The sequence below is a fragment of the Alternaria metachromatica genome, assembly GCF_023757995.1.
Source record: "Alternaria metachromatica strain BMP 0045 chromosome Unknown scaffold_22, whole genome shotgun sequence".
In the NCBI taxonomy this organism is placed as follows: Eukaryota; Fungi; Ascomycota; class Dothideomycetes; order Pleosporales; family Pleosporaceae; genus Alternaria; species Alternaria metachromatica.
In genome coordinates this window covers 143,367-161,063 of record NW_026055513.1, presented here as the reverse complement: position 1 = coordinate 161,063, position 17,697 = coordinate 143,367, and the positions used below count along the sequence as shown (strand labels likewise).

The window sequence follows — 17,697 nt, the reverse complement described above, 5'->3', positions numbered from 1 at the left end:
GGTTTGAGCTCGACGGGGCTCATGAAACGGAACTATACTGCCCGGCGTCTCATTGGCGTTGGCTGTTCCCAGAGTTTGGGCGCTAGTACCTTCAGGGTCAAGTCGCTTAACGCGGAGCACGCTGATGTCACATGGTGGTTCTCCTGATCCACTGCGCGCGGGAAACCTGCATGTTCCCATAATAGCTCCCCTCTTTCGCGGTCATGGCTTCGACGTTGGTTTTTGGCGACGACTGCGATTCTTTGCCTGAAGCAATGTTGTGCGCGAAATCCATAATGGACCTCGGGAGGTTTCAGGAGCCGCGTCCCGCGGTTTATCTGCATGTTGTCATCCACACGCGAAATTGAGCTTTTGCTTGGTTTGGAGGATACCTAGGTAGTTGGCCGAACATGGTGCTGGGATGTAGTTGCAACAGCGTTGGCGGAGGTCTGTCGCGCACCGATAGGATCGTGGGGAAAGGTAACAGCACCTGCATCCATCGCACTACCATGGTACGCGTATCTATGTATTGGACTCGACGCTACATATACCAGAACTAACGTAAAGCATCAGCCGATATGCGTGTCAAGATCTCTACCTGTCTCTGGCCCGCGTATCACGGCCCAGACGTACTGCGGCGCGATCTAATCTCCGAGCAATCTCATGATTACCACGGCGGAGTATAGAGCGACCACCAGCCAAAGACCTGCGGTATGGAGAATACCGAATTCGTCTAGTTCAAATGGCTGGTAGTGCCTTTAAGCGAGCTATTCGAGTTGGTAACACCTTTGCGAAGCGTGATCGCGGGACCACAGGATGGACGGTGTGTGCCCGAGAATACAGCGAAAAGGCTTTTCGCTCTATAGCTAGGTAGATTTTTTCCTGTACTCAGATGCAGTGTTGGATTTGACAGTGAAAAGAGCGTATTGGGCGATTGTACGGTGCCGTCCACGGTTCGACGTAGATCCACGACGCTCATGGTATCCCACTATAGTATTCAAAATCTACGTAGTATATATATTGTATGAGATTGTCTTCTCTAGTGCATCAATAACTCCACACTGGTGAGAGCAGCCATCATGTCCACTTCGTCCCGTCCGATGTTGGATGATACCTACACGCGCAAGGTTTCTCAAACTGCCAGCTCCCCTTGTCGTCGCCAGGGCAGCGTAATATCATCAGAGCCGACACCTCCTCCAACTCCCACCTTCTCCTGCCCCCGTCAGGACAGCGTGATATCATCAGAGCCAACAGAACCTCCCACACCTCCAGCATCCCCAAGGCCCCCCTTATTGGCAAAACATCACGCACCTCCAACATCTCTACAACACTTTCCAACGGCAACGAGATTTATAACCACACTACCGTGGACATGCCAATCAGTGGACGAATACTATCGCATTCGATCGATACTCTTGCTATATTGGCATATATTCAATCTAGTACTGGAGTACGAGCGCAGACCTTCTGTTTACCACGTTTCTTGGGTGCCAACAGGATGGAACAGACCTTTCATCATTACCGAAGTCCCAGTTCGAGATAGCAATCGAAGGTTAGTATATGGCATTGGACCCCATGCCCATCCTCCGGGCGTATCCCTTCTAGACCGGCTAGCGCGCAACAAGTACAACCACTGCGACTTCAGCATTCAACTCTTTCTCATCTATCTCGAGCCTGCATTTAAAAAAATTGGAGCGACGATAACTTGGCTTGCCGTCCAAGTAAAACCTGTCATTGTCCATCATTTGGAAGGGGAACAGCCAGATCCATTTGTTCGCCACAGCGTCTTCAATATCAGAATGCAAACCGGAGCGGAATACATTGCAGACTTTACGATGGAGCAGTTTGGATTTAACACAAACGATTTTCTGATGCGCAAGAGAGATTACAAAGATGCATACACTACAAACCGAAAGATGCGACAGCCGCGTACTGAAGAGGTTGAAAGAGCACGGCGAGGCGAATTCAAAGATTGGAACGGAAAGGGCTGGGTTGTGAGGGAAGTTTGTAGGATTATGACCTTGCGCAGATGGAACATTTCGGATGAGACAACGAGATTGTTGGATTTGGAGATACTGGTTAGACAGATCTCTGCGCGCCGGTGGGGTGGGTCTCCGGATTACTGTACCGACCTACTAGTATCGTGTCGTGAACACCTTATACATGCAAGGAACTGAGTGGATGCGATGCCGCCTGCTGTCTACATTAGTATAGAAACGAAAGATATCAAAATCTTCACGTAATTTCAAGTTCTAGCTTCTTCACTTCTACCATTCTCTGTAGCTAGACAGGTGTTCAAACTTTCCCTTGGAGGTGGCTGAGGAATTAGCATAAATGATCATGATAGCGAACAGCTTTTATTACTGGTACGTGATGCCGGCGACCAGGATGCTGCATAAATTTGGCTAGAGGGGCGTGACAGCACTTTAAGACACGTGATATTTGGTAGTGTGTTGTACTAGGTATAGAGTCGCGTTGGAGACTCTAGAGATGTCTGTCGTAGCAGTGAAGTTGCGACAGTGTCGTAGTTTGGAAGAAAGAAGGATGAAAATTTGAAGCCGGCGGCCCATGAGATCGGAGTATGAGTGTAGAGCGATCTGACGAGTCATCGGTGCATGCTTTTGCAAAAGGAAGGCAGTGTAGTGAAGTCTGAGATGGACGGAGTAGCTTGCGGTAGGAACAGACATTTCGAATGCTAGTCATTGCGACGTAATCGGTGAGAGATATGTCCGCCCTTAAATATCCGGCTTTTGTCCGCAGCGAGTCGTGAGAAAGGGTGCATCCAACGTCTGGGGCGACCTGCGTAGAGAGTGAGACAACCAACAAGCCTATACTTAGTCCCGGAGTACCCCGCCATGGGTCTTATATGTGTGACTCCCTCAATATCAACATCTCTCCGCCCTGCATGCGCAGCCCTATAAATCACATGCAGGTTGACGACGTGTTTTTGGCCCCCACGATTCCGGTGAAAAGGCGTCCTGCGCGACTCGCCCAATCGAAGGATGCGGCATACGTATGGGCCGACATCCAGAACATCAGGACACGGTGCAATTGCGCAGCGACGGAAAAAGCGGGTAGGACGGCGTGCGCAAATGTGCAATTCCAGGGAGCGGGGACGGCGGGTTTATCAGTAGCGACGTGTTAGTTGTGTTTAGCAGCTGATCCACCAGAAGTGGTGAGGATGGCGAAGTCGCTTCATCCATGCACAGCCCTGCCGCCCTTCAAAGCCTCCACCCATAGGGCGCCTGACGCCATTCACCAATGATACGCGTGCACTAGCAGCCGTTCCTGCGCTTCTTGGGGTTGACCGGTTTCTGGCCAGGGTCTTGTCACCGCTGGATGGAGCACAATTCTCGCGGTTCAGTGTCTTTTACCACAGTAGGATTGCGGTGAGGGATGAAATAACTCTCGCAATCACCTCCCGCAGCAACAGACACGGCAGAGACACATAGAAGACGGATGGCTGCTATTGTGCAAATGGGCGAATAATGGTATGCAGCTCGTATTCAGGATCCGAGCAGGGGCTGACTGCGCGGAACGTCAGATGTCCGTGCACTGCTGCCTGGAGTTGAACTCCACTTACTGGAGGAAGCGACGACAACCCGTTCCTTCCCTCTTGAACCACCTATCCCCCCAGCCCGCGCTGCTCGAGATCTCTTCTTGCTTCAAATCCTAATCTCTCAGGCCTCCCTCCCCGTCCTCTTTTTGCACCGCAGACCCGCCGCCCTTGTGCCTCTTTTGCCGCTCGCCGCCCGTCTTACTCCACGTGCTGCGCCTTCCTATATACCTGCACGTCTCCTCCGACACCAGACCAAAGGACTCAGCGCCCTTTCCTCGCCCGCTGCATCACCATCATCACCCTAGCCTATCAGCTGCTAGCGTCCGCGGCCGCAAAGGTTCCACTATCCCCGGTCAATGAAAACGTGATCTGGGCTCTGATAACCACTCACACTTGGTCTCTTTGGATCGCCGGGCTTGGGGAACTGTGCAGTCCGTGACTCACCTGAGGCCGCCTTTCCCACTTCAACCGGTACGACGACCAGTCATACTCAACATGTCTGCACCCCACGACCAGAACCGTCATCCCCGCCGCCGTCCTCTTAAGGGTTCCGCATCCCCTCTGAGCACCCATGGCATGCAGCTAAGGAAGAGCGGCACTTTCTCGTCGCCAACCCATATCTCGTCCGACATCTGCGAGGTGGACCGATTCTGCATGCCCCGCCGCTCGCCTACCAACACTGACCGGCTGGAAGAGCTAGTCAACGACTCCATTCAGGACCCTAACGTGCGTCGCGTCACCAACCTTCTCAAAGACTTCGAGGCGAGGGTCGCTGGCCATAAGAGCGCTGTTACCGGCTGCGACCTTCTCAACGATCCGGAGGTTCTTCCTGTCCCGAGCTTTGTCCTCGACAGCGCCCCATTGGATCACACCCCAATGGACATTGACCCAAAGCCTACTGCAGTTGCACGCAGCCCCCACGACCACGCTTCTGACAGCGGTCTGGGTTCCAGCATCAGTGGATCGAAATACGGTAAGGAGTCACTGCAGCCACCCGTCTTGGATGAGAACGCCCCACATACTAACATATATAAAGACGAGATTCGCTCCCAGCGCTCGAGCGTCCGTGACTCCATCAGCACTTCTATCAGCTCGACGCATTCGGCTGTCACCAGGTCCTTCTCATCGCTCACCTTTTCAGAAGAGGACGTGCTCGGCGAGCACACGTGCAAGCAGATCCACGACTACATCATCAAGCCCATTCTCGCCGAGGAGTCTCTCAAGGACTTCCACTCCCTCGTCAAGGACGTGCCTCGACGCATAGGTGAGAAGAACATCCGCAACCTCCGTGACCTCGAGAAGACCCTCGTCTTCCTCGCACCCGTAAGTGGAATCACCCATTGTCTTTCTCAAAGTGCAGAAGCTTATTGCATTTTTCGTGGCTTAAAGGAGCTGTCGGCTTCCCCGGACTCGTACTTCCGCTTTTGCCAACGATCAATCCAACTCTTGGCTACGACCGTCCAGTACATCTCCGAACAAGACCAGCGACTACCAACCGACCGCCCTTATACTGACGGCTACTTCCTCGATTTGATGGAACAGATTAGACGATACGCTTCAATCATGGCTGCTACAAGAGAAAAAGAAACCAAGGGTGAGGATCTGGACGAGATGGATTACTCACGGTATGACCGCGCCGCCGACTTTTTATTCGCCCGCGCTAATCAAAAACTCCATAGCGATGAGAAGATCACCCTCCGCGGTGGCATCAGCCACAACGGCCGTCCTGTCGAGCTCGTCCGGGAGAAGAACGGTAACGTCATCCCCATGTCAGTGGATGCCTCGAACGCCTTCAGGATCAAGCGTCGTCTGTCGGACGCCGACGAGGACAGCATGGACGAGGACGAAGTAACCCGATCCATGGCGCGACGACGGAAGTCCGAGAAACCCGGAGACGTGATGCACACTTGCCGTGACTGCAAGAAGGAGTTCAAGCGACCATGCGACCTGACCAAGCACGAGAAGACTCACTCTCGCCCATGGAAGTGCGACGAGAAGAACTGCAAGTACTTCGAACTCGGCTGGCCGACTGAGAAGGAGCGTGATAGGCACATGAACGACAAGCACTCTGCTGCCCCTGCTCAGTACAAGTGTCTCTACCACCCATGCACGTACGCTTCGAAGCGCGAGTCCAACTGCAAGCAGCACATGGAGAAGGCTCATGGCTGGGAATATGTTCGCTCCAAGAGCAACGGTCGCAAGAAGGGCGCTTCTGGCAGCGAGCACAGCCCCGCTACCCCTCTCACGCCCTTCATCGGTACACCCATGTCGGCGACCATGACTACACCTATCACACCATTCGCTGCTTCGCCTCAAGTGCCCATGATCGAGAACTTTAACTGCTATGGCTTCGGAACGCCGGCTATGAGTGCCCACGGTTACCAAGATGACTTCCGTCGTGACTCGATCACCACCGATGGCTCTCACTTCACATACTCGTCAGGACATTCGCCCGTTGAGCCCACATCCTTCGATGATGCTGTGACGCCAGAAGACACCCACATCAACCACAACGACATCTACAACGCCTGTGCACTGAACGCAAACTTCAACACAGGCTACCAGCAGCCAACCCCAATGAGCACAGCGTTCGACTTCGCGCCGCTGCCATTTGCGACGAATAACAACATGAACGGTCTGCCACATCTATCACCCATGGCTCAGCCTGACATCACCCTCTACTCACCAGACATGGATGAGGGCTTTGGCGGTGACATGGACATGACCATGCAAGGCTTCAGTCGCCCCGGCCAGGACTTCACGTTGTTCGACACTGCGCCACCCAGCCAAATGACGTTCAACCACACGGCCAACTTCTTTCCCGACTTCAACCAGGTTGGAGGCCAGTTCGACCCCCAATACATTGAGCCCACCACTACGTTGGATGATTTGAACTTTATGGGCTTCGGGAACCAGCAGTAATTCCCGCACTGCATTGTATACGATTAGCGGGCACTTGTATAGCCGTCTTTCACATCCTGTACTTACACAGAAGGAGTAATTTTCCATTGAGCCGGCGTCTGGACACTGGGTGTTTCTTTGAACAGCGATTCACGACTGTTATGACAAGAGGAGGAATTGAGAAGATATAATCGGGCACGCATGCATTTACGGCCTTGCTCTTCACTCTCTCTTTTCCCACACTGGGTGTGGGATAGCGCCTCGAACAGAATAGAAACTCCACAAAAAAACAAAGTATCTTTGTTTGTTTGAGCGGGTTTTCATTTCCCCCCTTCTTCTTTTATCTGGCGACTGATTTTGATCTCCCCCCTTCTCCTTCTTTGCGGACTGCCCATTTACGGAGTCTTAAGGCTGCGGTAGAGATCATCAGATAGTGTAGGATAGATAGATAAATAAAACCGGTGGAAAGGAAGATCTTTGTGTTCGCAGATGTTGAGTGGTGATTGAATGCACGCAAGACTAACCCATGTCTAATCGTACACAGCTTTTGACTTTTTCGCAGCAAAGTATCATGAAGGGACGGAGATACTCATCACTCTGCGCCCAAGCTCCGCTCTCCACGGCCATAGACCGATGCGACCTCCTTGCGCCACTTCAAACCATTCCTCGTCAACTCCACCTTGACCTCCAGCCCCTCACACCCCTCTTTAATCTCCCTCGCGATCTTCCTCTCTATTACCCGCATCGCCTCCTCCTCTACAGCCTTACTCCTCACTCCAAACAGTACCAGCACCTTCAGCCCACGCAGACTGTCACGAAGGAGCCCGATGAACGCGGAATTTAAGCCGAAGCCAGGGAAGTAGATCTCGCGGAACGGGCACTGCAGAGGTAAAAGTACGAAGTCAGTATATGTCTCACATGCACTTCGTACAGTCAGAACTTACCTTGAGCACAGCTATAGCGCTGATTTGTCGAGGGAGCAGTGTCTGCGCGATGTATTTGGAGAAGTCGGTGACGGAGCCGAAGGCGAAGGGGGTGGAGTTGAGGGCGATGAGGTGAGTTTCGGTGTAGAGTTGGCGGCAGACTTGCAACAAAGCGAGCTGCTGTATAGTGGTTTCGCTTCCACCATTTTGCCGCATGTCCTTTTGGCGAGCGATATCGAAGGTGTGGAAGTCGCGGTGAGAGCTGAGAACCAAGTCGTAGATGGTATTGCGGATCTCAGCTGGCAGACGGAGGAGAGGTGAGTTTCCAGCATTGTTTTCAGCAATGGCGAGCTTCTCTGGGTCTACGCTGAGTCGCAGCATGTCAGGTGCTTCTTCTGAGGCCCCGGTAGCTTCATGATCTTCTAGACCCACAGACTGCGTGGACTGGCATAGACGTCGGAGTCCAGTGTCCATGGTAGACTGTCCGACCCTCGAAGTGGTCGACTCAGAAGTGACTCTCACATCAAGAAGATCATCTGGAGTCCCGGCGGCGGTGGCACGATGCCGCTGCATCGCAGCAATCTTGGCGACTATAGACGTACTGGTGGATGGATGATGTGGTTGAATTGGACGCGAATCTTGACTGACTTGCGGGAAGAGAGAGAGAGAGAAAGATAGAGGGAAGCACAGTTCGAGGAATGATCATAGTTTTATCCTTGCGAGGTCAGCGGTGGAAAAGCGCTACGGGTGAGATAGGCGCTTGCTCTCACCCGGCTAGCAATCGTCATGCCATACACCCGCTCAGAGACCGACAGTCTTGCATGACGCATTTGAACAAAGAACAAAAATAAGACAGCAGATGGAACACGAATGACTGCTATAGTATAACTTCCATGAAGACATATATATGTGTATACTCATTAATCCGTTTGATCACGTCAATCAACATCCTCCTCCGGTATCTCACCGCCCACCCCATTCCCATTCTCAACCCCATTCGCACCAGCCTCACCTTCCTCTTCCCCACTTCCATCACCCAACCCCGCCTCAAGCACCTCAAACCTCTCCAAGAGCCCAACATCCCACCCCTGAAACTTCTTCGCCGTGGGCGGCAACAACCTCTGACTCCTCTCCAACCCCTTCTCCAATTCCTCGTACAGATCTACCGGAAACTCCACATCCTCTATACTAGCACTTTCAGGCTCCCCCGGCTTCAAAGCCTGCCAAGTCTGTTTCTGGTAGAAGACTTTCATTGTGCGTGTAGGATCGAGGCGGCCGGGCGTGGGTATGGAAGAGGAGAAGAGGAGATCAGGGGTGAAGACCCAGATGAGGAGGGAGGGTATGGGGGTTTCATGGGATTGATCGGGTGGTGCAGCGGTGTGGATGTGGAATTTGCGGAGGCCGGTGTTTTCGATGAGGTGGAGGAGGCGGACTGATATCCATTTCTGGACTGTATGCGTAGTTGGCGACGATGGAGTGGTTTTTGCAGATCGTATGCTGATGGCCCATTTTCGTATTCGCCAGCCGTCGGTTGAGGGTTCCTGGGCGCCGATCGTGTGGTTGCAATGCTTGCATTGGACGAGATCTTTGTTTTGGTCTTCGTCGTTGGGGGAGAGCTATGTCATATCAGCATGTGCGATACTAGACAACAGTAGATAACAGTGTAAGATGTAGCCTTGGCTAAACCTGCCAATCCCAAGGGTCTGAGGGTATAGAGACAGTGAAACGCCAGGCCGCTGACTCGATGGCGCCGGCAACCCATCAACCTGGGGAAGAGGGTACACCGGAACCGAGAGTACGTGTATGAGCCTATCAATCTAGGGCGCTTGTATCGACGATGAATGCCACTGATGAGGCGAGTTCGCCTTCTTTGCGCCCCTACATGTTGCAACCTCATGAAGTGACGATGTAGGAACCGCACGACACGGTTGAAAGAAGGTTGTAGCTTACCTGTGCGCCTTCACAATCCGACTCTGCCAGTAGAAAGCTGGCCAGATCAACAAATCCTACACCTCCCATAGCCTGCAGGCGATTACCGGCCGCGTAGCCCTTCTGACCGACGACATCATCATGCGTGTGATCGTGCAGGTGATGCTCGTCCGGCTTATGACAATGCCAAAAGTCCATCATCTCAGCCCAATTCTCATTAGGCAGGTCTCTCCACTGTTGAATCTTTGCTTTCGCTACAAGGATACTGTCGCAGCCCTTGCAGGTTATCTCCACATCATTTGCATCATTGAGCGAAGCGCCGTCCCATGGTACAATGTTGGCCTGTCGGTCCTCGCGTTGCAGTGTCCCCAGAAGGTCGCTTCCTTCCTTTTCTTCCAGCTGAAGACGGAGTGTCAACTCTTTCGTTGGAGGCTGTGACGGTAGTTCAAGCGCAGCGTCCCCTCCACCTTTGACGTTGATAGGAAGGCGTATTGACGCGGACTGGCCCTCGTGAGAGACAGTGATGTAAGAGCCATCAGACGACAGCTTCGCGTCCGTCGACCGAGAGAAATTCGTGCGCAGCGATGCAAAAAGCGTGACCGTACGTATATGCAGCAGCAGTTCGGCGTATAGCGTTATGGAAGTTTCGTTGGGCGACATGGGGCGCGCATTGTCTTCGTCACTCTGCAGGAGGTTCGGCGCGTGGATTTCGGTAGGCTCGGGCGCAGGCTTGGGATTCATCAGGTCTTTGATCGTTTCAGGAGAGAGGCCGAGAGCTTCGTATGCTGACTCGGGAAGTAGCGGGCGCGACATACTTCGTGATTGCGCGCCATGGTGACGGGTGGGGTGAACGTGGGGTTGGGGAGGTCGCTGAGCTACGCGCGCGACGAAGTTGACTTAATCGGGAGTGGGTCCCGCCTTGGGGAGGTTCTAGCTACATCTGGCCACGACAGTGTGCATGTATTTACGAGAGCTTCCCTGAGTTGAGAATACGAGCATCGTAGCGAAGCGCTTGTTTCATTACTTCAACATGTGCATCGAACATGTCGAGGGCATGTAATTACATTATCTACAAACACTATACACCTGCAGTATGGGATAAATCGTCTTCGATAGGCTCTGCTCATATGTTTGCATGAGTCTACTGACCCTTCTTCTCCCCAGCTTTCTTCTCCTGTTCCAGGATATATTGTACACCCCTCTTGATACCCTCATCCAAAGTAACAAGAGGTTCATATCCTAACCGCAGTCTCGCCTTGTTGATGCTGTGGTACTTGGACATGCTGCTGTACTTAACCTGAGCCCTGGTCAGGTTAGGCTTCTTTCCCATGAGCCAAAAGACATTCTCTAGGATCGTGCCAATAGCCCACATGAACTCGGTGCTGAGATGCCACACGCTGCTCAAAGGCGTCCGGTCGCCCGCTTCGTGCCATACCGCACGCGCAAAGTCCCAGAAGTATACGGGCTGTCCGTTGGTGATGAGGAAGGCTTCGCCGTCGATGCGCTCGTTGTCGAGAGGAATGGAAGGTAGGCGTTTGTGGGTATGGAGGAGCGCGATCGCAGCGAGCACGTGGCCGTATGCGACGTTCTCGACGTAGGTGAAGTCGAAGAGGTTGGTATTCTCGCCAACTTGGAACTTGGTCTGTCCTTTGCGGTATGCGCCAACCATCTTAGGGAGCAGTTGTACGTCGCCTTCGCCGAAGATACCAGCGGGACGGATGGCGCAGGTCAGGAAGTTTGGGGAGTTCTCAGGATGGCGGTTCGCTTGGAGGACGGCCGTCTCGGCGTATGCCTGGTATATCGTTAGCTTCTAAGACATAACAATGCGATCGTATGCTTACCTTTGTGGTTGTGTAGTACTCAGGCTGGTCGTCGCCAGTAACAAGCGGCCATCTCTCGTCCGCGTTGACGAGATCGTTTACGTGGTCGAGGATGACACTCGCTGAGCTTGTGTACACGAAGCCCTTTACTCCAGACTCTTGCGCGGCCTGTAGCAGGACCTTGGTACCCCCAACATTGACCTTGTCGTGAATCTCAGGCTTCAGGTCGAAGTGTGGAGATGCTGTGTGGATGACAGCATCGGGCTTGATCTGTGAGAACAGAGCCTTCATGGCAGGGGCGTCCGTGATATCGCCATCGTGGTAGGACACGTTCGGGCTGGCATTGCGATTCGAGTTGGTTCGCAGATCGAGGACGGCGATTTGTGTCTGGGGGTGTCGCTTGACGATCAAGCTGACGATGTGGCTTCCTAGAAAGCCGCAGCCTCCGACGACGAGGACCTTTCCGAGCGATTGGATAGTGTCTGAGTTGTTCGGCATGGTGGAGGATGGGGTGTCAGTGCAATTGGTGGTGCGACGATCAGGGATTGTTTTGCGGAGAGCGCTCGGGGGAACACTTTCCGGGGGCTTGGGTTAGCTTCAAGGTTCCCGCATGTCAGGGTCTCAACGGCCATACTCGCGCGTGCAGAAGCGCCGTTCCCTGCACAATTATCACGATTTTCAAGAGCGATGTAGACGTCCAGGTCATATGAAATCACTTCAATGAGACAAAATATCATTCGTATTTCATGACTAACGCCGTTATACCGATGCAGTTCCCGTAGCCCTGATGAACGAACGCCGTGTAATGCAAGCCACCTCGCAAGGTCGGGCTTGGGGTATCATGTAATGTCATATCGAGAGGAAGACCGGCCGTGGGATCATTAGTTCGCAATCTCTAAAAGCAGTTCCTAGACGACTATTAGCAGACATCGTTGCAACGTCCACTAATGAAACTCACTCAGCGCTATCCTGTGCGGATCGCCTCAGTTTACGGTTATAGAGCTTCTTTTCGTCGGGAGTGCCCCAGAACAGCTTCGCAGCCTCGGGATTGACCAGTGTGCGTGGGTCGTATGCAGGTGACTCCTCCTCGATAGCCGCAATGATGGCCTCAATATGTGAGCGCATATCGTCCTTACGGGCAGCATCGTAGCAGAGTATGCCATCGGGCGATACGCGGTGGTGGTAGAGAACCGGTGTCTATCAAATTGTCAGCTTGTCCTGAGGCATACGTTGCGAGATAATTCGACCACAGCGTCTCCATGTAAGAACCGGGCGGATACATACTAGACATCAGTTAGCGGAGAAATCTCAAAAAGCACGCGTGATGGCTACGTTACCCTCAAATCTAACACGCGGTAAAACCTCTGGGAATTTGGGGCTAATGTATAGCATAATCCGGAACATGCCGCCGTCGAGGTTCGTCATAGGTCTCCCGAACAGGACAAGCTGCCATACGAATGGGTTCTTATCGACAAGATCAAGATCCAGAGTAACGGCGTCTTGCTTCTTGTACTTCTCGATGATTTGCTCATATTGGCGTTGGAGGTTGTTGGCAATACTCATCTCTTTGCTGACAGCCATCATGCCCTCAGCGGCCCATGCCTCCATTTCCTTGTTGAGCGTCTCGAAGATCTTGACCAGGCGCTCGCGGAGCTGTGTGTACTGGAATGTGCCCTCCATCGCGTTGCCCGGGCCCTCGAACGGCATCTTCTCGAAGCGGTCCCCATCCTTGTTCTTCTTCACTGCCTCGTCCACGCGAGCTAGATACGATTGGTAGTACCACAGGAAGCGTCGCTTGCAGAGGTCCTTGAAGGGCTCAAAGGGCGCGTCGTCCCTGCTCGACTGGTAGTCCTCTTCCGCGTTGTAGACCGTCACGCCAGACCTCCCCCAATTGATGCCTAGGTATTCTTCCAGGCGATCGATGACAGATATGCGCAGCGACTCGTGTCGGATCTTGTCTACGTATGCCTCCTGGTTCTTCTTGTCGTAGTCCGAATTTGCGTCCTCGAAGCCAGGCTCGTTCTCGTACGGGTTGCTCGACATAAGGCTCTGGATGGAGATGAGGATAGACTCGAGGCCCTGGGCAGACGACCATTCTTCACCACGTTCTCCTCGCCATGTACTGCATTCTGTTAGCATAGACTCAGCCTTGGAGGTATCTGATGCGATTTGTCTCGTCTTTTGACACAATAAACGTGTTCATATGCTTCAGGGCTGCCGTATTTTGCTTTGTTTCAAGACAGCCTAGAGGCATTCGATACGTTTTGTTTTGTCTCTTGACAGAACATACACCTTCGTATGCTTCAAGCTCACTTACCCAAGAATCGATAGGCACACCTTGCCGCCCGCGTATATATTGGGATTGAATCGCGTACGCCCACCATGGGTAGTTATAGCCGTGACACTCGGAGCCTTAGTAGGGTATTCGCGCGCAAACTTAACAGCGAACTCGAAGAAGCCGAACTCGTAGGGGGTGTCAGGTGGGCCTATGATTAGCGCCCGCACATGGCGCACGTCAATATCGCGGCAGGCAACGGCTATGGAGAGGTCGGAGCCGCGCTGGATCTCGCCGAGTTCGCGGGTGATTCTAAGAATGCTCTGGTTGGACATGATGGTGTGTGGAGGCCTCCCGGCAGCGGTTTGGATAGTTGAGATTCGCGGGGTTGGTGAAGCTCAACGGTCCGCGTTGGCCGGGCTGAGAATATTGAGCGGGTGTGGGTGCCGTGGTGTGGGGAGTCTTGAGGAGAAGCAGTGGTAGGAGTGAGCGGGCCTCAACCGTGTGAATGGCCAAGCAAACACCGATGTGAGCTGTCAAAGGTGAGTGGGTAGTTGGCTGCGGTGTGCAACTAGCCCCTCCCAGGGTCCCACAGGGCGGAACGCGAGCCGCAACACCACGCCGCCGAAAGTCGCGATAGTCTGTTCCTTGCGCACCGATCGTCAAGATGTAATAAGCAAGCCGAGTGTGTTCTTAGGTTGTCGGCTAACACTATAGTGTAGGGTGGTGTTCGCGCTGTTCGTCATCAGCAAGTCTGGCGGTCTCATCTACAATCGCGAGTTCCACGCGGGCATGAGCAAGCTCACCAGCAATGACTATCTCATGCTCGCTGGATCTTTTCACGGGTAAATCGCAATGTTCTGGGCGTATAAACTTCTACTGATGAGCGTCTAGAATGCACGCCATCACAGCGCAGCTCTCTCCAGTCCCACCCGTCCGCGCGCCGCCTCCCTCTACCACCACACCGAATCTCCAGACCTTCCCTGTCCGCGCAACCGGTATCGAGGTCCTCGAAAGCTCACACTTCCGCATACAATGTTTCCAAACACAGACCGGTGTCAAGTTCTTGCTCTTCACTGAGCCCCAGCAACCGAATGTCGACACTATGATGAAGAGGATATATGAATTGTATGCGGATTACGTCATGAAGAATCCGTTCTATACCGTTGAGATGCCGATTCGGTGCGAGAAGTTCGATCGGGGGCTGGATAGCTTTGTCAAAGTCAGAGGGGGTTGAGGCCGCATTGGGAATATGATACCACGAATCGGAATGAAGAGAAACAAAGCGGGGCGCGTGTTGAACAGCACGAGGAGCGTTCTGCTGCGGCATGCATTGCCACTGGTTGCAGTTCGGGAGCACACTAGAGACTCTCGTACCAAAGCTCCAGGGCATCACTCTTGGGTCCGTAACATGTATGATAGTGTCGGGTTTGGGGACGAAGAGAGACCACCCACCAGGGAAGCCAAGTTGTGAGAGATGTGCTGTAGAAGATAGTACTGTCTCCAGTACCTATCAATGTAGACTAATGTTCATTATTTGCTTCATTTCATCCATGCCATGCGGTAGACGCCAGCTCTAGTCATACAGTAGACGCCGTGAATACTCCTGCTCCACCGTGAAGCTTCAAAGGCGTTCCTCTTCCTAGCTGCGCTATGTCCGCTTACGCCGTGTCCATCTTGTCTGGGTCGTCGTCCTTCTTGTCCTTGCTGCCGCTTCCACCAGGCTGGCCCGAGCTGTCCAGCAGCGGCTGCTTCTCGTCACCCTCAGCCACCGGCTCGAGCTCCGACTTGCCCTCGGCCGCCTCCTTCGTCTTCTTGTCCTTCTCCTGCCGTGCCTTCTCTTCCTCGAAAGACATCCTCAGCGCCAATGCGAGCTCGGGGTCGACCGATGGATCCACGCCGAACTCGAAGTCGTTGCCGCCGGAAGCACCGCCGCCTCCGCCTCCGGAACCGCTGTCTCCACCACCGCTGGATGCACCCTCCCCGCCAACTATAGGTGTAGTAATCAACGAATCGCTGAGCAGGTTCGCGCTGGGTGGAATGGTGGCGAGGTAGGAGCCTTCGGCGCTCTGTACGTTGTCGCTAAAGGCTTGGAGTTTCCGCGTGGTGTCGTCGCTCAGCTCGCCGAATGCGATGATGTCGATGCTGATACCGCTCTTCTTCATCTTCTTTGCCAGCTTGACCAGGTTCTTCTCGTCCTCCTCGATGGGGCTGCAGTTGAACATGACTATCCGCTGCTTCTGCGACTTGTTCTGTCTGTGCTTGAGAGCCAACTGCATGTACTGTTAGTTTGCATCCTACCAGAGGTTCCTGATAACGTACAGCCGCGACGTTGATGCCAGTCACGAAGTGTGAGCTGCCCTTTATCTTTGTCCGGTGCAGACCGTCCAACACCTTGCCAATGTCCGTTGTCAGGGTCGTGAGGATCTCCGGGGTGTTGCCTCCCATGCTCATGAGACCGACAGATGACTCTGGGTTTGCACCAGTCTTTGCGGAGAAGATCATGTTCACGGCGTCCTGTTGTGCTTCCCACCGCGAGGGTACATAATCGCCATTTCGACTAGCTTCGCTGTTGTCAACGCTGCTGAGGTTAGTATGCGGTCGATGTGTGAGTGCATATGGCCTTACACTATCATAGAAGCTTCTAACACCATCTTGAAGACCGGATGTGTGTGGGGTTGAGGTGATTGTTTGGGTAGTTGGTTGGATCGACGGCAACCTTGTGATGCTGAGCTCAGGTCGCCGCAGCGGAGGACGGAGGCTGGCCATGGGAACCACCGGGATCACGTGAGGTGTGACCGCGCCTGCGGGAGGCCGTGCGCGTGTCGGAGGAGAAATGACTCAGACGGTATCTGCAACATCTAGAAACTTACTCGTGCATTTCAACATCGAATATTGCGACTCCAATTCTAAAGCGCTGCGCTGCAGTTGTTGCTGCGCAGATTGCTATCCTGTACTTTGGTGTTCTCTCTTGTCTTGCGACCAACCTCGATGTAGCAAGCGTACTGCTTAGGCCGTGACGTCGCCCTTGGCGCTGGCGTAAAGGACAGACCTGCGGGCTCCAACGTTCCTTCCTCCAACATCCCACTCTGATTCAGCAGCTGCAACCACCACCACCCGCAACCACATCAAATCTGCTCCAAATCTCTCAAAAGTTGTTGCAAAAGCATCAGAAAGTCTCAATAAGTCACTTATACCACTCAAATCCTCTCCCCAGTATCATCGTCGCGGCTTGCCTCGCGTTGTTTACTGTTCTCCACCACCACAACATTTGGAAGCTGCAACCCTCTTTCACCACCCCCACACCCGAGCCTCTCAAGATCAATATCAGATCTTTGAAAGTCTCAGCAGCTCTTCTCTACTAGCTGGTACTCTCCGGCACTTCACAATAACATCGCCGCCGCCGACGCGTCACACATCACACAACACGCGATGAACAACATCAAGGACGGCATCACAGCTGAGGCGAAAGCCAACATGCTAGCCAACCTCCAGATCGAGCTCGACTCGCGCAAAGAGAAGCTACGAGCGCAGTGCGACGCGCAGTGTGCCAGCATGCAGTCGCGTCTCGAGCGTCGCGTCAACCGCATCCCGACCGTGACGCGCCAAACCACGCTACTAGACCTCCTCAAGGCATCCGCGCCTGCACAACCAGTCGCGACCGCGACCGCGCCAGCACCAATCAAGACTGCGCCACCCAAGAAGACATCAGCGCCAGCGCCAGCACCTGCCTCCCGCAAGACACGCGCGGCTCCCACAAACTCTATCCCAACAAGCTCCTCAGCGCCCGCGACTTCCTCCCCAGATACCAGGCGTGCAAAGCCTGCCGCCAAGGCCAAGCCCACACCGACATACGCTCAGCCAACAAAGACCACACGCGCCAAGAAGCGCAGCAGCGACGAATTGTCTGGCGAGGACAAGGAAAATGCAGACCTACCTGTACCAAAGAAGCGCGCTAGGGCACCCACTCAGAAATCGGCGCCTGCTGCTGCTGCCCCAACTACGCGCGCAACCCGCGCTGCTTCCCGCACAAAGACAACCACTTCGTCTCATGTGCTATCACCAAAGACCAACACGGCCAACGTCAGGAAGCCAGCTGCTCGTAGCGCCCGCCCCAGGTAGCGCCCATAGACGGAAACGACTACTCAGCATTTTTTCGGCGTTAGATACCCCATTCGTTTTCAGGCGGCGTTAGATGAGATGGTATGATTTTGTTTTGATTGGAGGAAGTTGGTCGTTTTGGTTGTTGTTCCCCTCCACCCTGGCTTGACGGCCCCTTGAGTTCCAGCCGCCCGAAAGGGCAGGCTCTCA

At 53.6% G+C, this 17,697-nt stretch overlaps 8 protein-coding genes across 8 annotated transcripts; 3 read left to right on the top strand and 5 right to left on the bottom strand.

Moving 5' to 3' along the window:
- Positions 1-4,033: 4,033 nt before the first annotated feature.
- J4E83_008094 (uncharacterized protein) lies at positions 4,034-6,460 on the top strand (the record flags this gene model as incomplete). The annotated part of the gene is made up of 2 exons (XM_049334991.1): positions 4,034-5,163; positions 5,218-6,460. The coding sequence occupies 2 exons, from the start codon at positions 4,034-4,036 to the stop codon at positions 6,458-6,460; spliced, it is 2,373 nt and encodes a 790-aa protein (XP_049185835.1).
- A 571-nt stretch (positions 6,461-7,031) lies between these two features.
- On the bottom strand, positions 7,032-7,836 carry J4E83_008093 (uncharacterized protein; the record flags this gene model as incomplete). Its single annotated transcript, XM_049334990.1, has 2 exons — positions 7,032-7,319; positions 7,384-7,836. The coding sequence occupies 2 exons, from the start codon at positions 7,834-7,836 to the stop codon at positions 7,032-7,034; spliced, it is 741 nt and encodes a 246-aa protein (XP_049185834.1).
- Positions 7,837-8,300: 464 nt separating this feature from the next.
- On the bottom strand, positions 8,301-10,104 carry J4E83_008092 (uncharacterized protein; the record flags this gene model as incomplete). Its single annotated transcript, XM_049334989.1, has 2 exons — positions 8,301-8,978; positions 9,313-10,104. The coding sequence occupies 2 exons, from the start codon at positions 10,102-10,104 to the stop codon at positions 8,301-8,303; spliced, it is 1,470 nt and encodes a 489-aa protein (XP_049185833.1).
- A 328-nt stretch (positions 10,105-10,432) lies between these two features.
- J4E83_008091 (uncharacterized protein) lies at positions 10,433-11,609 on the bottom strand (the record flags this gene model as incomplete). Its single annotated transcript, XM_049334988.1, has 2 exons — positions 10,433-11,083; positions 11,133-11,609. The coding sequence occupies 2 exons, from the start codon at positions 11,607-11,609 to the stop codon at positions 10,433-10,435; spliced, it is 1,128 nt and encodes a 375-aa protein (XP_049185832.1).
- Positions 11,610-12,065: 456 nt separating this feature from the next.
- J4E83_008090 (uncharacterized protein) lies at positions 12,066-13,721 on the bottom strand (the record flags this gene model as incomplete). The annotated part of the gene is made up of 3 exons (XM_049334987.1): positions 12,066-12,308; positions 12,444-13,233; positions 13,429-13,721. 3 exons carry the CDS (start codon positions 13,719-13,721, stop codon positions 12,066-12,068), a joined length of 1,326 nt encoding a protein of 441 aa, XP_049185831.1.
- Positions 13,722-13,894: 173 nt separating this feature from the next.
- J4E83_008089 (uncharacterized protein) lies at positions 13,895-14,623 on the top strand (the record flags this gene model as incomplete). The annotated part of the gene is made up of 3 exons (XM_049334986.1): positions 13,895-13,914; positions 14,109-14,231; positions 14,281-14,623. 3 exons carry the CDS (start codon positions 13,895-13,897, stop codon positions 14,621-14,623), a joined length of 486 nt encoding a protein of 161 aa, XP_049185830.1.
- Positions 14,624-15,047: 424 nt separating this feature from the next.
- J4E83_008088 (uncharacterized protein) lies at positions 15,048-16,040 on the bottom strand (the record flags this gene model as incomplete). The annotated part of the gene is made up of 3 exons (XM_049334985.1): positions 15,048-15,659; positions 15,709-15,967; positions 16,015-16,040. 3 exons carry the CDS (start codon positions 16,038-16,040, stop codon positions 15,048-15,050), a joined length of 897 nt encoding a protein of 298 aa, XP_049185829.1.
- A 778-nt stretch (positions 16,041-16,818) lies between these two features.
- Positions 16,819-17,508, top strand: J4E83_008087 (uncharacterized protein; the record flags this gene model as incomplete). Its single annotated transcript, XM_049334984.1, has 1 exon — positions 16,819-17,508. The coding sequence occupies one exon, from the start codon at positions 16,819-16,821 to the stop codon at positions 17,506-17,508; it is 690 nt and encodes a 229-aa protein (XP_049185828.1).
- Positions 17,509-17,697: the final 189 nt, after the last annotated feature.